This window comes from Gymnodraco acuticeps, unplaced genomic scaffold (assembly GCF_902827175.1).
Source record: "Gymnodraco acuticeps unplaced genomic scaffold, fGymAcu1.1, whole genome shotgun sequence".
Lineage (NCBI taxonomy): Eukaryota > Metazoa > Chordata > Actinopteri > Perciformes > Bathydraconidae > Gymnodraco > Gymnodraco acuticeps.
In genome coordinates this window covers 1-20,000 of record NW_022991307.1, presented here as the reverse complement: position 1 = coordinate 20,000, position 20,000 = coordinate 1, and the positions used below count along the sequence as shown (strand labels likewise).

The window sequence follows — 20,000 nt, the reverse complement described above, 5'->3', positions numbered from 1 at the left end:
GGCCAGATAACTCAGTCTTGGGAAGTTAGCTTCATGTAGCTTCCACCACTGCATGTCTCTGTCGCAGGTGCTGGAATAAGTTGGTTGTGTTCCCATGTTTTGCAGCGATCGTCTTTCTACAGACCTTACACAGAACAGTTGTTTGTTCTATGTCTGACTGCTTGTACCCGAACCACTTCCATACAACTGAACTTACTGAAGTGGTACCTTTTTTAGGAATGAGTTCTTCTTCATCTGTGTTCGTGGACATTTTTATGCTACGTCTGTCGTAGTGATGTGTCGGTCGCGAACTATTTAAGTGAACGACGGGAGCCGGCTCTCGCCCGCGAACGAGCCGTTTTTTTTTGCGGAGGGATCGGCATGAAGGCACATTATGCAATGTGCAATGTGCACATTATCCCGCTTATTACATGGCCAAATTCTCAGCAAAGTAACGACATGACTCCCAATATTAATTGAAATGCTTTTATGGATTTAGAAAATGATTTTATTGATTTAAAAAATAGTTTTGTATTGATTTAAATTGACATGCATCCGCTAAGAAAAATAGTGCGTTGTTACTGTTTGAACTAATGTAGCAACGGCAGGAACTTGATTACAGATCCAAAAAAAAATCGCGGTTTTTCGGTTTAGCCATTTCACAAACCGTAGGAAAGTAAAAATGCGATTAATCGTGAAAACCGAAAAAATCGCCCAGCCCTACTGTGCTGTAGTTCCTTTATAGCCCAACATTAGCCTCCTTTAGCTTAGCGGTGGTGACGTGAAGTCATGTGACCGTGCAATAGTTCCTTTATAGCCCAACATTAGCCTCCTTTAGCTTAGCGGTGGTGACGTGAAGTCATGTGACCGTGCTATAGTTCCTTTATAGCCCAACATTAGCCTCCTTTAGCTTAGCGGTGGTGACGTGAAGTCATGTGACCGTGCTGTAGTTCCTTTATAGCCCAGCATTAGCCTCCTTTAGCTTAGCGGTGGTGACGTGAAGTCATGTGACCGTGCTATAGTTCCTTTATAGCCCAACATTAGCCGCCTTTAGCTTAGCGGTGGTGACGTGAAGTCATGTGACTGTGCTGTAGTTCCTTTATAGCCCAACATTAGCCTCCTTTAGCTTAGCGGTGGTGACGTGAAGTCATGTGACTGTGCTGTAGTTCTTTTAGAGCACCTTCGGGGGAGAGCATTGCAAAACTGGCCCCGGTAATGGTACAAATCTCAACCTGTCGTTCAATGGACAGCTTCCCCCCCCCCATCTATGTATATACTCGCATTTTAGACTCTGTTACTAACTGTATATCTGTAGACTTGGTATGTCTTAATTGTCCGGTTAGGATGTATTAGAACGAAATCTAAAATGAAAATTGTAAATAAGCAATCTGTATGTAAAAAACCACCTGTATGTAAATTGTAAATAAGCCATCTGTATGTCAAATATGTCTTATATGTCTTAAATGACATGATGAATTGGAAATGGGGGACCCTGATGTAAACAAGACGAAAGTCTTTCTCTGGTCTGCATCCCCTTAACAATTGTATGTTTTGAGCTGTACTGTACCCAATATACAAGCTGTTAATAAACTTTTCAATCAATCAATCAATCAATAGCCCAACATTAGCCTCCTTTAGCTTAGCGGTGGTGACGTGAAGTCATGTGACCGTGCTGTAGTTCCTTTATAGTCCAACATTAGCTCTTTACTTCAGAAAACTGGTATTAATATGTGGAGATTATCCTGCTGAACTAAACGTGTAAGAATCATAAATGTTTGTTTGACACAGAGATTATTTTTTGCTATAATCCAAAACCAATCCAACTCAGAAACACCACATCCCTGCAACACTCTTTTCGACTGTAGTCCTTACCAACAGGTCCGGTGACTCCAGTATCTCCCATCATGCCTTTCTGTCCCGGTGGGCCTGGTGGTTTGTCTTCACCCTGTCAATTAAACAACCGTGTAAAAATAAAAAGACGGTGTTTTGAGGAAATCCAATCAAACACACAATTCCTTCAGTTTCCTGATAGAATATGAAAGAATATATACTTTTGATTTGAGATTCCAGTGTAAGAATCAAATCTGAGACGAACTGGACACACATGTATCTTCCTTCTGTATCTTTTCAGATGTATAACTATGGGATGTACTGACCGGCGGGCCCCGGGGTCCAGTGTCTCCATGGTTACCAGGTGGTCCTTGGTCTCCTGAAGCTCCTTTAAATCCCTCGTCTCCTTTAAAGCCAGGACCCGGAGGACCAGGAGGACCTCGGTAACCTGTCGGACCTGCAGAGGAACGTTTCCACACATCATTACACTCACTAAATATGCTAAAACAGGACCATTCTACTCATACAGGTGCAAACTTAGCGATTTACAATAAGTGCCAAACCATAGAGATGCCTTTCCTCACCTTTGGGTCCGTGTTCTCCAGGGATTCCTTTCTCTCCTTTGACTCCTTCAATGCAGACTCCCTCTTTTCCAGGACAACCAGAGGGGCCCGGTGGTCCCGGAGGACCAGAACACCCTGGGTTTCCCCCAGCACCAGGAGGGCCCGGTGGACCGCAGGCCCCCGGAGGACCCGCCCCTCCAACACACCCTGAGGAGAGGGTGGGGTTTAATCCTCGTCTTTAGTTCTGACTGAAAACTAAACTCGATTACAGATCAGGACTCACCAGGTGGACCCGTCTTCCCGTCGGGGCCCCGAGACCCGATCCCAGGAACTGGGGGACAGAAAACCAACCAATCAGAGATCCAGACCAGCACCAGACTGGGTTCTAAGCTGAAACTCTTTTCAACATGTATGGTGGATTCAGAACCATTGAGCACAGTCTCCTACCTCCCATAGCTCCTTTCTCCCCAGGAGGACCAGGTATACCGTCCTGGCCCTGGTTCCCTCTGGGACCCGCTGGACCAGGATCTCCAGGGGCCCCCTTGTTCCCTGACAATGAAGAAGATATAAGTAACCCACATTAAAGTCTTTAGATCAGTGTGTGGTTCTGCTTCCTGGCGGCACAAACACTCTGGTTTTGGTACTCTAGTTTTTTTTAGCTCTGAGCTCAGGATTAGCTGGAAAGAGTCCAGGAAGCTTATTTACAAGTTAACAGTGTTTAATAAAATAATGATACGATGATACAAGGACACTGCAAAGATGGTGGCTCTCCCCGATGGTTGCTGCTCCGTTGGTGTTGGTCAGCTGGGAAAGCAGACCGGCTTCCAGCTGGCCTCCTATTTTGTAATCTGTAGTCTTCTCCTATTGGCTTAACGTCGACGGGTCCAAGGCACGTCCTGTCGTTTTCTGATGTTAGTTTTACAATATTCTAATATCTGTTGGTCATTTAAAGATTCCCTAATAATAGTGTTGCAGCGTCAATAAGTGAGGGCTAAAGACAGTGTGTTTAGTGACACGTGTCATTTCTCCTTAAATTCACGCACACATGGGAGGCTGTGGCTCAGTGGATAGTGTGCTGGACTTCGAATCAGGGGATAGCAAGTTCGAGTCCCACTGCAGTCAGCATGTCGTTGTCCCTGAGACAGCCCACAGTACTTTGGATAAAAGCGTCTAACAAATGACATGTACACAAAACATAATATTAGCTACATGCTAATGCTAACCGGAAGTTGACAATATTTACTCGCAAAAACCGGAAGTCGGGTGTGTGAACATCCGGTTTTCAGAATAAAGCAGCTTTAAATTAGAACAGTGTATTAATTAAAATTACGCCATATACATATTGATTGTATTCCTTACAGTACCTGTGAGGCCGGTGGGTCCCAAGGGGCCGCTGGTCCCGGCAGGACCATCACAACCCTTTCCCCCAGGGTTCCCAGGAGGACCTGGAGGACAGACACATTAATGGAGGCGTTTAGTGACCTGCTCTACCTGACCCTGAAACACATTCAGAGGTTTAGAGACCTGCTCTACCTGACCCTGAAACACATTAAGACGTTTAGTGACCTGCTCTACCTGACCCTGAAACACATTAAGAGGTTCAGAGACCTGCTCTACCTGACCCTGAAACACATTAAGAGGTTTAGTGACCTGCTCTACCTGACCCTGAAACACATTAAGAGGTTTAGTGACCTGCTCTACCTGACCCTGAAACACATTAAGACGTTTAGTGACCTGCTCTACCTGACCCTGAAACACATTAAGAGGTTCAGAGACCTGCTCTACCTGACCCTGAAACACATTAAGAGGTTTAGTGACCTGCTCTACCTGACCCTGAAACACATTAAGAGGTTTAGTGACCTGCTCTACCTGACCCTGAAACACATTAAGAGGTTTAGAGACCTGCTCTACCTGACCCTGAAACACATTAAGACGTTTAGTGACCTGCTCTACCTGACCCTGAAACACATTAAGGCGTTGAGTGACCTGCTCTACCTGACCCTGAAACACATTAAGAGGTTCAGAGACCTGCTCTACCTGACCCTGAAACACATTAAGGCGTTGAGTGACCTGCTCTACCTGACCCTGAAACACATTAAGAGGTTCAGAGACCTGCTCTACCTGACCCTGAAACACATTAAGAGGTTTAGTGACCTGCTCTACCTGACCCTGAAACACATTAAGAGGTTTAGTGACCTGCTCTACCTGACCCTGAAACACATTCAGAGGTTTAGAGACCTGCTCTACCTGACCCTGAAACACATTAAGAGGTTTAGAGACCTGCTCTACCTGACCCTGAAACACATTAAGGCGTTGAGTGACCTGCTCTACCTGACCCTGAAACACATTAAGAGGTTCAGAGACCTGCTCTACCTGACCCTGAAACACATTAAGAGGTTTAGTGACCTGCTCTACCTGACCCTGAAACACATTAAGAGGTTTAGTGACCTGCTCTACCTGACCCTGAAACACATTAAGGCGTTTAGTGACCTGCTCTACCTGACCCTGAAACACATTAAGAGGTTTAGTGACCTGCTCTACCTGACCCTGAACCACATTAAGAGGTTTAGTGACCTGCTCTACCTGACCCTGAAACACATTAAGAGGTTTAGTGACCTGCTCTACCTGACCCTGAAACACATTAAGAGGTTTAGTGACCTGCTCTACCTGACCCTGAAACACATTAAGAGGTTTAGTGACCTGCTCTACCTGACCCTGAAACACATTAAGGCGTTTAGTGACCTGCTCTACCTGACCCTGAAACACATTAAGGCGTTGAGTGACCTGCTCTACCTGACCCTGAAACACATTAAGAGGTTTAGTGACCTGCTCTACCTGACCCTGAAACACATTAAGAGGTTTAGTGACCTGCTCTACCTGACCCTGAAACACATTAAGGCGTTTAGTGACCTGCTCTACCTGACCCTGAAACACATTAAGGCGTTTAGTGACCTGCTCTACTACCTGACCCTGGAAACACATTAAGACGTTTAGTGACCTGCTCTACCTGACCCTGAAACACATTAAGAGGTTTAGTGACCTGCTCTACCTGACCCTGAAACACATTAAGAGGTTTAGTGACCTGCTCTACCTGACCCTGAAACACATTAAGGCGTTTAGTGACCTGCTCTACCTGACCCTGAAACACATTAAGAGGTTTAGTGACCTGCTCTACCTGACCCTGAAACACATTAAGAGGTTTAGTGACCTGCTCTACCTGACCCTGAAACACATTAAGAGGTTTAGTGACCTGCTCTACCTGACCCTGAAACACATTAAGAGGTTTAGTGACCTGCTCTACCTGACCCTGAAACACATTAAGAGGTTTAGAGACCTGCTCTACCTGACCCTGAAACACATTAAGAGGTTTAGTGACCTGCTCTACCTGACCCTGAAACACATTAAGACGTTTAGTGACCTGCTCTACCTGACCCTGAAACACATTAAGAGGTTTAGTGACCTGCTCTACCTGACCCTGAAACACATTAAGAGGTTTAGAGACCTGCTCTACCTGACCCTGAAACACATTCAGAGGTTTAGTGACCTGCTCTACCTGACCCTGAAACACATTAAGAGGTTTAGTGACCTGCTCTACCTGACCCTGAAACACATTAAGAGGTTTAGTGACCTGCTCTACCTGACCCTGAAACACATTAAGAGGTTTAGAGACCTGCTCTACCTGACTCTGAAACACATTAAGAGGTTTAGTGACCTGCTCTACCTGACCCTGAAACACATTAAGACGTTTAGTGACCTGCTCTACCTGACCCTGAAACACATTAAGAGGTTTAGTGACCTGCTCTACCTGACCCTGAAACACATTAAGAGGTTTAGAGACCTGCTCTACCTGACCCTGAAGTTTCACAATGATCTTTACTGTGTGTGTTCTCCAATTACTCAGCAAGATATTTCACATGACATGAGGACATGAGGACATGAGGACATGAGGACATGAGGACATGAGGACATGAGGACGCTTCTCATGAGTCTGAGAAAAAGGCCTTCACAGTTTTCAGACAGTTTTGAACCATAGTTGTGATTATTTGAGCCTGAAATGGGCGCCTCCGAATATGATGATACAAACAATGATGAAGTTTGATATTCTGATAGAAGTAAAACCTCTGTACAAACTGCAGATATATGATGTATAAACTGGATAAACTGCAGATATATGATGTATAAACTGGATAAACTGCAGATATATGATGTATAAACTGGATAAACTGCAGATATATGATGTATGAACTGGATAAACTGCAGATATATGATGTATAAACTGGATAAACTGCAGATATATGATGTATGAAGTGGATAAACTGCAGATATACCTCTACATCCCGCGGGTCCAGACCCTCCTTTGGGGCCACAGGAGCCACTTTCTCCTGGAGGACCAGGCTCTCCGTTGTCCCCTGGTTGCCCATCTGGCCCCGGTGATCCTGAACACCCTGAATTTCCCTTAAAGGAGGAGACGATACTTTATTTATTGTTTTATTTCAAAATGTCTTTTAAGGTGCTCACATCAGGGTCATAAAGACATATCTTCAAGTTAATCGGAAAACGTAAAACAGAAACAAACAAGGATAAAGACCGGCGACAGGAAGCAGGAAGTCATCTGCATACAAAGATATCAGGTTAGGGGATAAAGCAACTTAACCTTGATTCATTATGAGAGATCACATTCATATTAACAATATTCTAAAAGTCAGACATCTAGTTTGACAGATGCTTCGGACAGAACTCCAGGTCTGCATTGAATAGGAAATATTTAATCTGGAGATATTACGTGTCAGTATGTCCCTGTATTTGTGTGCTACCTTTCCCCCTGGAGGTCCTTTAGATCCTGGTCCAGGTGGGCTCGCTTCTCCTTTAGCACCTTTAAGTCCTCCTGGTCCTGGTGGTCCGTCCGGTCCAGGTTCCCCACAAGAACCTGCACAACCTGTCCCCCCTTTGAGACCTGGATAGAAACAAGATGTGTAAATATGATCTTCTGAGAGTCCATGCATTAAATCATGTTATTTAATGTTACTTTTAAAAGGTATGACTCTTAAGTAGCAGAAAGAACATTTTAAAGAACTAAAAAAAAAAGATACAACCACCATATAAGCAAGGCATGACAATAGAGCCTTTGAATTTAACAGGTGGGTTTTCAGTCATGTGATGGGGTATATTTCCTACTAAAGTATAGTTTTAGAGTATTTGAGTATTGAAATGTTATGATCCACTACATCTCAGGGGCGAATGTTGTACTGTATTCTCTACTTCATCTGTACATGATTACTGAGGTAAAACCTAATGTTGGTCTATAAAGGAACTACAGCACGGTCACATGACTTCACGTCACCACCGCTAAGCTAAAGGCGGCTAATGTTGGGCTATAAAGGAACTACAGCACGGTCACATGACTTCACGTCACCACCGCTAAGCTAAAGGTGGCTAATGTTGGGCTATAAAGGAACTACAGCACGGTCACATGACTTCACGTCACCACCGCTAAGCTATAGGTGGCTAATGTTGGGCTATAAAGGAACTACAGCATGGTCACATGACTTCACGTCACCACCGCTAAGCTAAAGGTGGCTAATGTTGGGCTATAAAGGAACTACAGCACGGTCACATGACTTCACGTCACCACCGCTAAGCTAAAGGTGGCTAATGTTGGGCTATAAAGGAACTACAGCACGGGTCACATGACTTCACGTCACCACCGCTAAGCTAAAGGCGGCTAATGTTGAGCTATAAAGGAACTACAGCACGGTCACATGACTTCACGTCTCCACCGCTAAGCTAAAGGCGGCTAATGTTGGGCTATAAAGGAACTACAGCACGGTCACATGACTTCACGTCACCACCGCTAAGCTATAGGTGGCTAATGTTGGGCTATAAAGGAACTACAGCACGGTCACATGACTTCACGTCCCCACCGCTAAGCTATAGGTGGCTAATGTTGGGCTATAAAGGAACTACAGCACGGTCACATGACTTCACGTCACCACCGCTAAGCTAAAGGTGGCTAATGTTGGGCTATAAAGGAACTACAGCACGGTCACATGACTTCACGTCACCACCGCTAAGCTAAAGGTGGCTAATGTTGGGCTATAAAGGAACTTCAGCACGGTCACATGACTTCACGTCACCGCCGCTAAGCTAAAGGCGTTTGGCGTGGTGACGTTTAGTCGTCTCATTTAGACACTTGTTAACAACAACAGTTTTTGAATCCAGCAGCGGGGTATTTACTGACGTATTTTATGTGGTAGAACAAAACTTTAAAGTCTCTTCAGCTTCTGTTTACCACAGACCTCATTTCAGGAAACCATTGACCTCCAGACTAGAGGACAGGAAGGACAGGGGGACTGTACCTGGCTTCCCCATCTCTCCTTGGTGTCCGTTGTATCCAAAGGGACCGGGAGGCCCTTGCTCTCCTCCCCTGCCGGGGTCTCCAGGAGGTCCTGACAGGAACACATCCATTAAAATGTCCGTTATTATCCTAAATTCATCGGACATGCATTCCCTTTAATTTGACTGCCAAATAAAGAGCTTTTCATTTCACCTTGTGGGCCGCCAAACCCTGGTCTACCATTGCTGCCGTCGGGCCCCTGTGGCCCCTGGAGACCCCTTTCTCCTTTGGTACCAGTGAGACCAGTGGGCCCTGAGGGTGAGACAGGAAGCAGAAAGACAAGTGTGAGACAGGTAGAACACCTGGATGGGGCTGCAGTCATTTAGTAAAAATGATGCCTTTTTAAAACCACTTCTCCCTGACCTGGGAAGGGAGGATCCTCAGGACTTAGACCAGTGGTTCTCAAACTGTTTTCAATAATGTGCCCCCTAAACAATTTGGTCGGGAAGAAAAGCCTATATAAGGAGGGAGAGTACAGCGCTGCACCATCAGTGTCTGAGTTATTAAAACCTTGTAAATGAGAAACACCAATTTTAACATCATGCAATAAAACTAAGACGACATTAGTTGCATTGAACTGATCCTTTTAATAAGTTGTTCTTACATTTGAGTGAGAAACATGGGCGTGTGCGTCACTGAGGATGATGAGGCAAACTGCAGTTATGTGTAACAGTCCATATAAAAGCCACACTGCTCAAACTTCGTGACTTTCCTAAAATGTGTATATTTATCATCGAGTACATTTGTTTTTCTAGTCACTAGACGACATATTGTGTTTGTGTCAAACTCTAGGCTTCAAAGCAGTCGACCACAGACCACGGGTCTCAGTGTTGTTCTTTGCATCCAGGTTCCTGACTAACTAGTACTACGGTTCTCATGTAGAACCAACAGGAATAGATTACCAGAGTCTCCCAGGTCTCCAGGATCCCCGTACATCTCCACATCGGTCTGGAGTCCTTTAGGTCCAGCATATCCTCGGTCCCCCTGAGGCCCCTGGGGTCCCTGAGACCCCCTGACCCCGTCTACAGCCTTCTCACCTGCCAACAGAGAAACAGGTTGTTATGGCAATTATGGTTTAAAAGGCTAATGGTTACTCAAGACGAAACATCGTTATGACATCATAAAGTGGCCAAAATCTGATCAGCTCATTTTCAGACAGGTTTTTATAGAAATGGATCAAAAAGAGAGAGAATCTTTGTTCCTGAAACTTTCAGAGTCTCTTTCCACAGAGGGGACACATGTTGATGTAGAAGAGACATGAAGAAGAGGGGACACATGTTGATGTAGAAGAGACATGGAGAAGAGGGGACCACATGTTGATGTAGAAGAGACATGAAGAAGAGGGGACACATGTTGATGTAGAAGAGACATGAAGAAGAGGGGACACATGTTGATGTAGAAGAGACATGAAGAAGAGGGGACACATGTTGATGTAGAAGAGACATGAGGAAGAGGGGACACATGTTGATGTAGAAGAGACATGAAGAAGAGGGGACACATGTTGATGTAGAAGAGACGTGAAGAAGAGGGGACACATGTTGATGTAGAAGAGACATGAAGAAGAGGGGACACATGTTGATGTAGAAGAGACATGAAGAAGAGGGGACACATGTTGATGTAGAAGAGACATGAAGAAGAGGGGACACATGTTGATGTAGAAGAGACATGAAGAAGAGTGGACACATGTTGATGTAGAAGAGACATGAAGAAGAGGGGACACATGTTGATGAAGAAGAGACATGGAGAAGAGGGGACACATGTTTGATGTAGAAGAGACATGAAGAAGAGGGGACACATGTTGATGTAGAAGAGACATGAAGAAGAGGGGACACATGTTGATGTAGAAGAGACATGAAGAAGAGGGGACACATGTTGATGTAGAAGAGACATGAAGAAGAGGGGACACATGTTGATGTAGAAGAGACATGAAGAATGTGGAGAAGGGGACACATGTTGATGTAGAAGAGACATGAAGAAGAGGGGACACATGTTGATGAGAAGAGACATGGAGAAGAGGGGACACATGTTGATGTAGAAGAGACATGAAGAAGAGGGGACACATGTTGATGTAAGAAGAGACATGAAGAAGAGGGGACACATGTTGATGTAGAAGAGACATTGAAGAAGAGGGGGACACATGTTGATGTAGAAGAGACATGAAGAAGAGGGGACACATGTTGATGTAGAAGAGACATGAAGAAGAGGGGACACATGTTGATGTAGAAGAGACATGAAGAAGAGGGGACACATGTTGATGTAGAAGAGACATGAAGAAGAGGGGACACATGTTGATGTAGAAGAGACATGAAGAAGAGTGGACACATGTTGATGTAGAAGAGACATGAAGAAGAGTGGACACATGTCGATGTAGAAGAGACATGAAGAAGAGGGGACACATGTTGATGTAGAAGAGAATGAAGAAGAGTTGAGTAGAAGAGAAAGAGGAGGACACATGTTGATGTAGAAGAGACATGAAGAAGAGAGGACACATGTTGATGTAGAAGAGACATGAAGAAGAGTGGACACATGTTGATGTAGAAGAGACATGAAGAAGAGGGGACACATGTTGATGTAGAAGAGACATGAAGAAGAGGGGACACATGTTGATGTAGAAGAGACATGAAGAAGAGTGGACACATGTTGATGTAGAAGAGACATGGAGAAGCGGATGTTGCACAATAAGCTTAATACAGTGTAGTGTAACTGTTAAGTGGTATCCTGGGAATGGCAAAGTATGTCTGATAACAGATGTGTTCACGAAGGATTGCATGACACTACAGGAAGGACAGGAGGTATGTGCAATATGTGCAATATATTTATATATGTATATATATATATATATATATTTATATAAATGCCGTTTAATAATGTGTAATATACCTGGCTGCTAAATCCTCAGAACTGTTACAGGAGGTTTATTTTGTTCAATTGTGTAATTGTTATCATTCTTTTATGTTGAATATGTTTTTGTATGCAGCTTCTTAGTTAACATGAAGCTGTCTTTGGCTCTTTGTGCTGTAACTATGTACATGTCCCCCTCTGTGGGACGAGTAAGGTATTCTTGATTCTGACGACCTTGTCTTATCTGAACACCTTGTCTCTATCTGAACACCTTGTCTCTATCTGAACACCTTGTCTCTATCTGAGACCTGGTTGTCTCTATCTGACAGACCTTGTCTCTATCTGAAGACCTTGTCTCTATCTGAAAGACCTTGTCTCTGACACCTTTGTCTCTATCTGAAGACCTTGTCTCTATCTGAAGACCTTGTCTCTATCTGAAGACCTTGTCTCTATCTGAACACCTTGTCTCTATCTGAACACCTTGTCTCTATCTGAACACCTTGTCTCTATCTGAACACCTTGTCTCTATCTGAACACCTTGTCTCTATCTGAAGGACCTTGTCTCTATCTGAAGACCTTGTCTCTATCTGAATGCCTTGTCCTATCTGAACACCTTGTCTCTATCTGAACACCTTGTCTGTATCTGAACACCTTTGTCTCTATCTGAAAACCTTGTCTGTATCTGAACACCTTGTCTCTATCTGAAGACCTGTCTCTATCTGAAGACCTTGTCTCTATCTGAAGCCCTTGTCTCTATCTGAACACCTTGTCTCTATCTGAACACCTTGTCTCTATCTGAACACCTTGTCTGTATCTGAACACCTTGTCTCTATCTGAAAACCTTGTCTGTATCTGAACACCTTGTCTCTATCTGAAGATCTTGTCTCTATCTGAAGACCTTGTCTCTATCTGAACACCTTGTCTCTATCTGAACACCTTGTCTCTATCTGAAGACCTTGTCTCTATCTGAAGACCTTGTCTCTATCTGAATGCCTTGTCTCTATCTGAAGACCTTGTCTCTATCTGAACACCTTGTCTCTATCTGAACACCTTGTCTCTATCTGAACACCTTGTCTCTATCTGAAGACCTTGTCTCTATCTGAAGACCTTGTCTCTATCTGAACACCTTGTCTCTATCTGAAGACCTTGTCTCTATCTGAACACCTTGTCTCTATCTGAACACCTTGTCTCTATCTTAACACCTGTCTCTATCTGAACACCCTTGTCTCTATCTGAACACCTTGTTCTCTATCTGAAGACCCTTGTCTCTATCTGAACACCTTGTCTCTATCTGAAAATCTTGTCTCTATCTGAAGACCTTGTCTCTATCTGAACACCTTGTCTCTATCTGAACACCTTGTCTCTATCTGAAGACCTTGTCTCTATCTGAAGACCTTGTCTCTATCTGAACACCTTGTCTCTATCTTAACACCTTGTCTCTATCTTAACACCTTGTCTCTATCTGAACACCTTGTCTCTATCTGAACACCTTGTCTCTATCTGAAGACCTTGTCTCTATCTGAAGACCTTGTCTCTATCTGAAGACCTTGTCTCTATCTGAAGACCTTGTCTCTATCTGAATGCCTTGTCTCTATCTGAACACCTTGTCTCTATCTGAACACCTTGTCTCTATCTGAAGACCTTGTCTCTATCTGAACACCTTGTCTCTATCTGAACACCTTGTCTCTATCTGAAGACCTTGTCTCTATCTGAACACCTTGTCTCTATCTGAACACCTTGTCTCTATCTGAAGACCTTGTCTCTATCTGAATGCCTTTGTCTTTATCTGAAGACCTTGTCTCTATCTGAACACCTTGTCTCTATCTGAACGCCTTGTCTCTATCTGAAGACCTTGTCTCTATCTTAACACCTTGTCTCTATCTGAAGACCTTGTCTCTATCTGAACACCTTGTCTCTATCTTAACACCTTGTCTCTATCTGAACACCTTGTCTCTATCTGAACACCTTGTCTCTATCTGAAGACCTTGTCTCTATCTGAACACCTTGTCTCTATCTGAAGACCTTGTCTCTATCTGAACACCTTGTCTCTATCTGAATACCCAACTGTTCTTTGTAGGGTGTGAGTCAGGTAAATGATGTCTGATGTCTCCCTATAAGAGAGTCTGTCACTCAGAAGGAGTCGTCATGCTTGCATTCAAAGAAATGATCTTAAAAGACTTGATATCGATATTATGTTTCTTTGCCTAACTCGTCCTTTTCTCTCGACAGCAGCTGATTCTAAGTTGCTTCGAGGTCATACACGGTAAGGGTCAGGCAGAAGGGAAGCATTGATCGACTGATAGACGAAACCTCTCAGTCCTGGTGGTCCGGCCTCTCCTGGTTCCCCATCGACCCCTGGACCCCCGAGGGCTCCTGGAGGGCCACCGTCCCCTCGGAGACCTGCATGTTGGATTTTATATATATTTTAATTCTTTATTGGGGTCACATTATATTAGAAGTACAGTTTTGCGAATCAATCTCTTTAGAGACCTGGAAACGGCAAATTAAATACGGAAACAGAATTAGTCAAATCAAATAAAAATAAAAAGTACATAGGGGTTTGTTTGAAATGACAAATATGTACACGTACACATGTATCTACTTAAGCATGCACACAGGGCCGGCCCTGACCAATTCTTGTTTATTAATAACAACTTTTTTTTTACTGTCATAAAGTATTTTATACTATAAGAGAATAGATGAAAAGCTATTCTCTTATTGTTTTATAAATGTAATGACCATATAAAGGTGTGCCTTTACCTCACTGAGCTGAGGTTATCAGAGCCTCTCAGTCTTTCAGGAGAGAGCTCTCTAAAGCCCCCCCCCCCCCCCCCCCCCCGCCGCGGCCGCTTACACAGTAAATTCCAATGTTAATAAAAGCTGTATACGTTTTTTGGGAGTTTGATTTATTTGAAATTCACACAAATACAAAATTAAAACCTATAATTGCACTAAAACCATTATTTAAAAAAAAGAACTATTTCACATAAACCTCTGGTTTTTACTGCGGCTGGGGCAGTTCAACTTGATTTGGGGGGGGGTGCGTCATAGTTTATGGGCGCTGTTCGCAATATAGGCGTAGTTCTGTTAGTATAAGATAATAAGATGTACTTTGTTGATCGAAAATCGGGAAATTGTGTTGTTGTGAAATTAAAAACATATATTTTTTGGAAATTAAAAAGTTGGCGCCCCCCATTGATTGATGCGCCCTTAGCATTCGCCTATACTGCCTATGCCAAGGGCCGGCCCTGCATGCACACATATAATAATCATAATAATAATAATTTGAAAGCGCTTTTCCTGGTGCTCAAAGACGCTTAAATATATATATATATATATACATATATACACACACATATATATATAACATGTTGGATTGTGAGGACACTTCATTGATCTTCGGTCACAGGTTGGATGGATTCAGTTTGGCCACGCCTCCTTGCCTGTGCTTCCTGGCTCCCCATTGGCCCCATAACTATTATCAGAATGATCTTAATTATCATAGTTTATATAAAAATAGGATGAGAAATGAAACTGTCTTGTTATCGGAACATGGACTTGTAGGAATGTATTTTTTGGTGTATGTACATATAGGATTGGTGTTTATCTGCGTGCGTATTTAATTACAGAATAATCTCTTTTCTCTTGATCCTGCAGCTGGATGAGGAACGGGAGCCTCCTCTGGATGAACTCTGCTCTCCTGCTTCTACTCATTGTGTTCGTTTTTCGGATGTATAAACTGTCTAATTGTTGAAATAGTAGAATAAATAATAATAATACAAAATACAATAAAATAAAACGTCAATGATTCTTTAGTCACAGGTTGGATGGATTCAGTTTGGCCACGCCTCCTTACCTGTGCTTCCTGGTCCCCTTGGCTCCACTCTGGCCTTTGATCCAACTTCCCCACTGACCCTGGCGCTCCATCAACCCTGGGGTCCCAAAAGGCCCCTCAGGCCCCGGGACCCCAACGCCAGATCGCCCAGGGTCCCCTTCAGTCCCTTTGGGCCGCGTCGTCGCAAGACAAGGGATAGAGAGGTTTGATTTGTTCATTTATAATTCTATACTTCTTTTTTTAAATGTATTTATAGATTTGTACATTCTTCACATTACACAAACACAAACCGAACATTCCCCAACATTAGTGATATGGAAGATTACTAAATAATGCTAAAAAATAAATAAAAAATAAATAATAAATAAAATAAATAACATAATAAAATAAATAAAATAAATAAAATAAATAAAATAAATAAAATAAATAAAATAAATAAAATAAATAAAATAATAAAATAAAATAAAATAAAAAGTGTGCAGTGACTCCCAGCTGCCCAGTGACTCCCAGCTGCCCAGTGACTCCCAGTGACTCCCAGTGACTCCCAGCTTCCCAGTGACTCCCAGCTGCCCAGTGACTCCCAGCTTCCCAGTGACTCCCACCTGCCCAGTGACTCCCAGCTGCCCGTGACTCCCAGTGACTCCCAGTGACTCCCAGTGACTCCCAGCTGCCCAGTGACTCCCAGCTGCCCGGTGACTCCCAGCTGCCCAGTGACTCCCAGTGACTCCCAGCTGCCCAGTGACTCCCAGTGACTCCCAGTTGCCCAGTGACTCCCAGCTGCCCAGTGACTCCCAGTGACTCCCAGTGACTCCCAGTTGCCCAGTGACTCATAGGTGACTCCAGGCAGTGTATCTGGTGTGTTTGGCACCACCCTCTGTTTAAATGTGGTACTGCACCAACGAGTCACATGGTGTTGCACCGTCCAGTGATTCCATCATTAAGCCAACTTCCACAAACACATCCATCAGTTTGCATCTTGATCACTATTTATCACATTCCATGTACTTGTACACAGACTCTTCTGGCACTATTTAATGTTATTTGTATTTACTTGCACATCTCAAAACATTCTCTTGCACTATTTGATCTGTTTTATTAGTTGGATGTGCTATAATCATGCTGCTCTGCCTGAGGAGGACTTGCGTTTCTCATCTCCATATCTCCTCTGAAGCTGCTGCATGGTGAGACCTGAGCCTGAATCACACACACGGCCTGTAAGCATGTCTTTGTTGTTTCAAGGTATATCTTAATTATTTGAGTAGTTTGAAAGTTTTATACACGTGTTTGTATAATGTTAAAATGCTAGCATTACGCCCTGAAGTTACATAGCACGTTCAGTACATGAGAAATGCATGTCAGTTGCATTTAGGACATTTAGGGCAGTGATTCTTGTACTGCTTGTGTGTAAAGATGTATCAAGCAAATAGCGATACGTCCACCTGAGTGAGTAGTTCAATGTATATTTCTGTTGGTTCTAGTTTTACTCCATGATACAGACCAAGGACACTTAACCAATAAAAACCCTCACGGACACCTGACTCCCCAAATATCCAGAAACAAAAGGCCTGCTACCACTCCAACAGTTTATAGCACATTCCAGCCTGATGATGACGACAGCTTAACTTCTCGACATCGCCTCGTCCACACATTAAATCAACAACTACAACTACCGAGTCTACATTTCCTTCCTATGAGATTGAAAGTGCTCAGATTTTACACCTCATATGAAATGTAGACTACATTTATCACAGAGTTCCCATTGTATCTCTAAAAGTACAATGGGAGCCAGAGCCTTTTCTTATCAAGCTCCACATTTGTGAATCAGCTTCCAGTTTGTGTTCGGGGCGGCAGACACCCTATCCGTTTTTAAGAGTGCGCTTAAGACCTTCCTTTTTGATAAAGCTTATAGTTAGGGCTGATTAGATTCCAGCCCCTAGTTTTGCTGATATAGGCTTAGTTTGTCGGGGGACATCTTACTTCTTCCTTCTCTCTGTCTATACCTGTGTACTCTCATGTTCCCATTAACCCAGCTTCCCCAAATGTCTTTCTTTTTGGTGTCTATATACGCCGGGATCCGGAGTCATGGATGATCCTGCTGTCCTCGGTGTCCTGGATCGCGAGCCCTGGATCTTGAGTCGTGGCTGTGGTCCTGGATCATAGGTCCTGGATGGATATCCTCGTGGATTCAGTCTTCCTATTATACACACATGCATTTCCAAACATTTGGACTACCTATGTTGCAAATGTATTATCTTTTCAATTTACACACGGCATCTATTGCACGTCTGTCCGTCCTGGGAGAGGGATCCCTCCTCTGTTGCTCTCCCTGAGGTTTCTCCCATGTTCCCTTTAAACTGTGGGTTTTCTCTGGAAGTGTTTCCTTGTACGATGTGAGGGTCTAAGGACAGAGGGTCTGAGGACAGAGGGTCTAGGACAGAGGTCAAGGATAGAGGGTCTAAGGAAGAGGGCTAAGGACAGAGGGTCTGAGGACAGAGGGTCTGAGGACAGAGGGTCTAAGGACAGAGGGTCTAAGGACAGAGGGTCTAAGGACAGAGGGTCTAAGGACAAGGGGTCTAAGGACAGAGGGGCCTGAGGACAGAGGGTCTAAGGACAGAGGGGCTGAGGACAGAGGGTCTAAGGACAGAGGGTCTGAGGACAGAGGGTCTGAAGGAACAGAGGGTCTGAAGGACAGAGGGTCTGAGGACAGAGGGTCTGAGGACAGAGGGTCTGAGGACAGAGGGTCTAAGGACAGAGGGTCTAAGGACAGAGGGTCTAAGGACAGAGGGGTCTAAGGACAGAGGTCTGAAGGACAGAGGGTCTGAGGGACAGAGGGTCTAAGGACAGAGGGTCTGAGGACAGAGGGTCTGAGGACAGAGGGTCTAAGCGAGGGATCTGAGGACAGAGGGTCTAAGGACAGAGGGTCTAAGGACAGAGGTCTGAGGACAGAGGGTCTAAGGACAGAGGGTCTAAGGACAGAGGGTCTGAGGACAGAGGGTCTAAGGACAGAGGGTCTAAGGACAGAGGGTCTGAGGACAGAGGGTCTAAGGACAGAGGGTCTAAGGACAGAGGGTCTAAGGACAGAGGGTCTAAGGACAGAGGGTCTAAGGACAGAGGGTCTAAGGACAGAGGGTCTAAGGACAGAGGGTCTAGGACAGAGGGTCTAAGGACAGAGGGTCTAAGGACAGAGGGTCTAGGACAGAGGGTCTGAACAGAGGTCTAAGGACAGAGGGTCTAAGGACAGAGTCTAAGGACAGAGGGTCTAAGACAGAGGGTCTGAGGACAGAGGGTCTAAGGACAGAGGGTCTAGGACAGAGGGTCTGAGGACAGAGGGTCTAAGGACAGAGGGTCTAAGGACAGAGGGTCTAAGGACAGAGGGTCTGAGGACAGAGGGTCTAAGGACAGAGGGTCTGAGGACAGAGGGTCTAAGGACAGAGGGTCTAAGGACAGAGGGTCTAAGGACAGAGGGTCTAAGGACAGAGGGTCTAAGGACAGAGGGTCTAAGGACAGAGGGTCTAAGGACAGAGGGTCTAAGGACAGAGGGTCTAAGACAGAGGGTCTGAGGACAGAGGGTCTAAGGACAGAGGGTCTGAGGACAGAGGGTCTGAGGACAGAGGGTCTAAGGACAGAGGGTCTAAGGACAGAGGGTCTAAGGACAGAGGGTCTAAGGACAGAGGGTCTGAGGACAGAGGGTCTAAGAAGAGGGTCTAAGGACAGAGGGTCTAAGGACAGAGGGTCTAAGGACAGAGGGTCTGAGGACAGAGGGTCTAACAAGGGTCTACAGAGGGTCTAAGACAGAGGGTCTAAGGACAGAGGGTCTAAGGACAGAGGGTCTAAGGACACAGGGTCTAAGGACAGAGGGTCTAAGGACAGAGGGTCTAAGACAGAGGGTCTAAGACAGAGGGTCTAAGGACACAGGGTCTAAGGACAGAGGGTCTAAGGACAGAGGGTCTAAGACAGAGGGTCTAAGACAGAGGGTCTGAGGACAGAGGGTCTAAGGACAGAGGGTCTGAGGACAGAGGGTCTAGGACAGAGGTCTAAGGACAGAGGGTCTAAGAACAGAGGGTCTGAGGACAGAGGGTCTAAGGACAGAGGGTCTGAGGACAGAGGGTCTGAGGACAGAGGGTCTAAGAACAGAGGGTCTAAGGACAGAGGGTCTGAGACAGAGGGTCTGAGGACAGAGGGTCTAGGACAGAGGGTCTAGGACAGAGGGTCTAAGGACAGAGGGTCTAAGGACAGAGGGTCAAGGACAGAGGGTCTGAGGACAGAGGGTCTAAGACAGAGGGTCTAAGGACAGAGGTCTAAGGACAGAGGGTCTAAGACAGAGGGTCTGAGGACAGAGGGTCTAAGGACAGAGGGTCTGAGGACAGAGGGTCCTAGGACAGAGGGTCTAAGGACAGGAAGGACAGAGGGTCTAAGGACAGAGGGTCTAAGGACAGAGGGTCTGAGGACAGAGGGTCAAGGACAGAGGGTCTAGACAGAGGGTCTAAGGACAGAGGGTCTAGGACAGAGGGTCGAAGGACAGAGGGTCTAACGAAGAGGGTCTAGGACAGAGGGTCTA

General features: G+C 44.8%; 1 protein-coding gene across 1 annotated transcript in view; it reads right to left on the bottom strand.

The window, feature by feature from the left end:
* LOC117562420 (collagen alpha-3(IV) chain-like) overlaps positions 1 to 16,332 on the bottom strand; it is a gene marked incomplete at its 5' end in the record, with an annotated part of 39,339 nt that extends 23,007 nt beyond the window's left edge. The window contains 14 exons of the mRNA XM_034240249.1: positions 1,852 to 1,924; positions 2,136 to 2,266; positions 2,394 to 2,579; positions 2,656 to 2,703; positions 2,820 to 2,921; positions 3,737 to 3,817; positions 6,701 to 6,827; positions 7,187 to 7,326; positions 8,729 to 8,818; positions 8,920 to 9,018; positions 9,669 to 9,803; positions 13,918 to 14,007; positions 15,464 to 15,522; positions 16,045 to 16,332. Of these exons, the coding sequence (XP_034096140.1) occupies positions 1,852 to 1,924; positions 2,136 to 2,266; positions 2,394 to 2,579; positions 2,656 to 2,703; positions 2,820 to 2,921; positions 3,737 to 3,817; positions 6,701 to 6,827; positions 7,187 to 7,326; positions 8,729 to 8,818; positions 8,920 to 9,018; positions 9,669 to 9,803; positions 13,918 to 14,007; positions 15,464 to 15,522; positions 16,045 to 16,332 (1,649 nt within the window). The remainder of the gene's footprint in view (positions 1 to 1,851; positions 1,925 to 2,135; positions 2,267 to 2,393; positions 2,580 to 2,655; positions 2,704 to 2,819; positions 2,922 to 3,736; positions 3,818 to 6,700; positions 6,828 to 7,186; positions 7,327 to 8,728; positions 8,819 to 8,919; positions 9,019 to 9,668; positions 9,804 to 13,917; positions 14,008 to 15,463; positions 15,523 to 16,044) is intronic.
* Between the last annotated feature and the right edge of the window lie 3,668 nt (positions 16,333 to 20,000).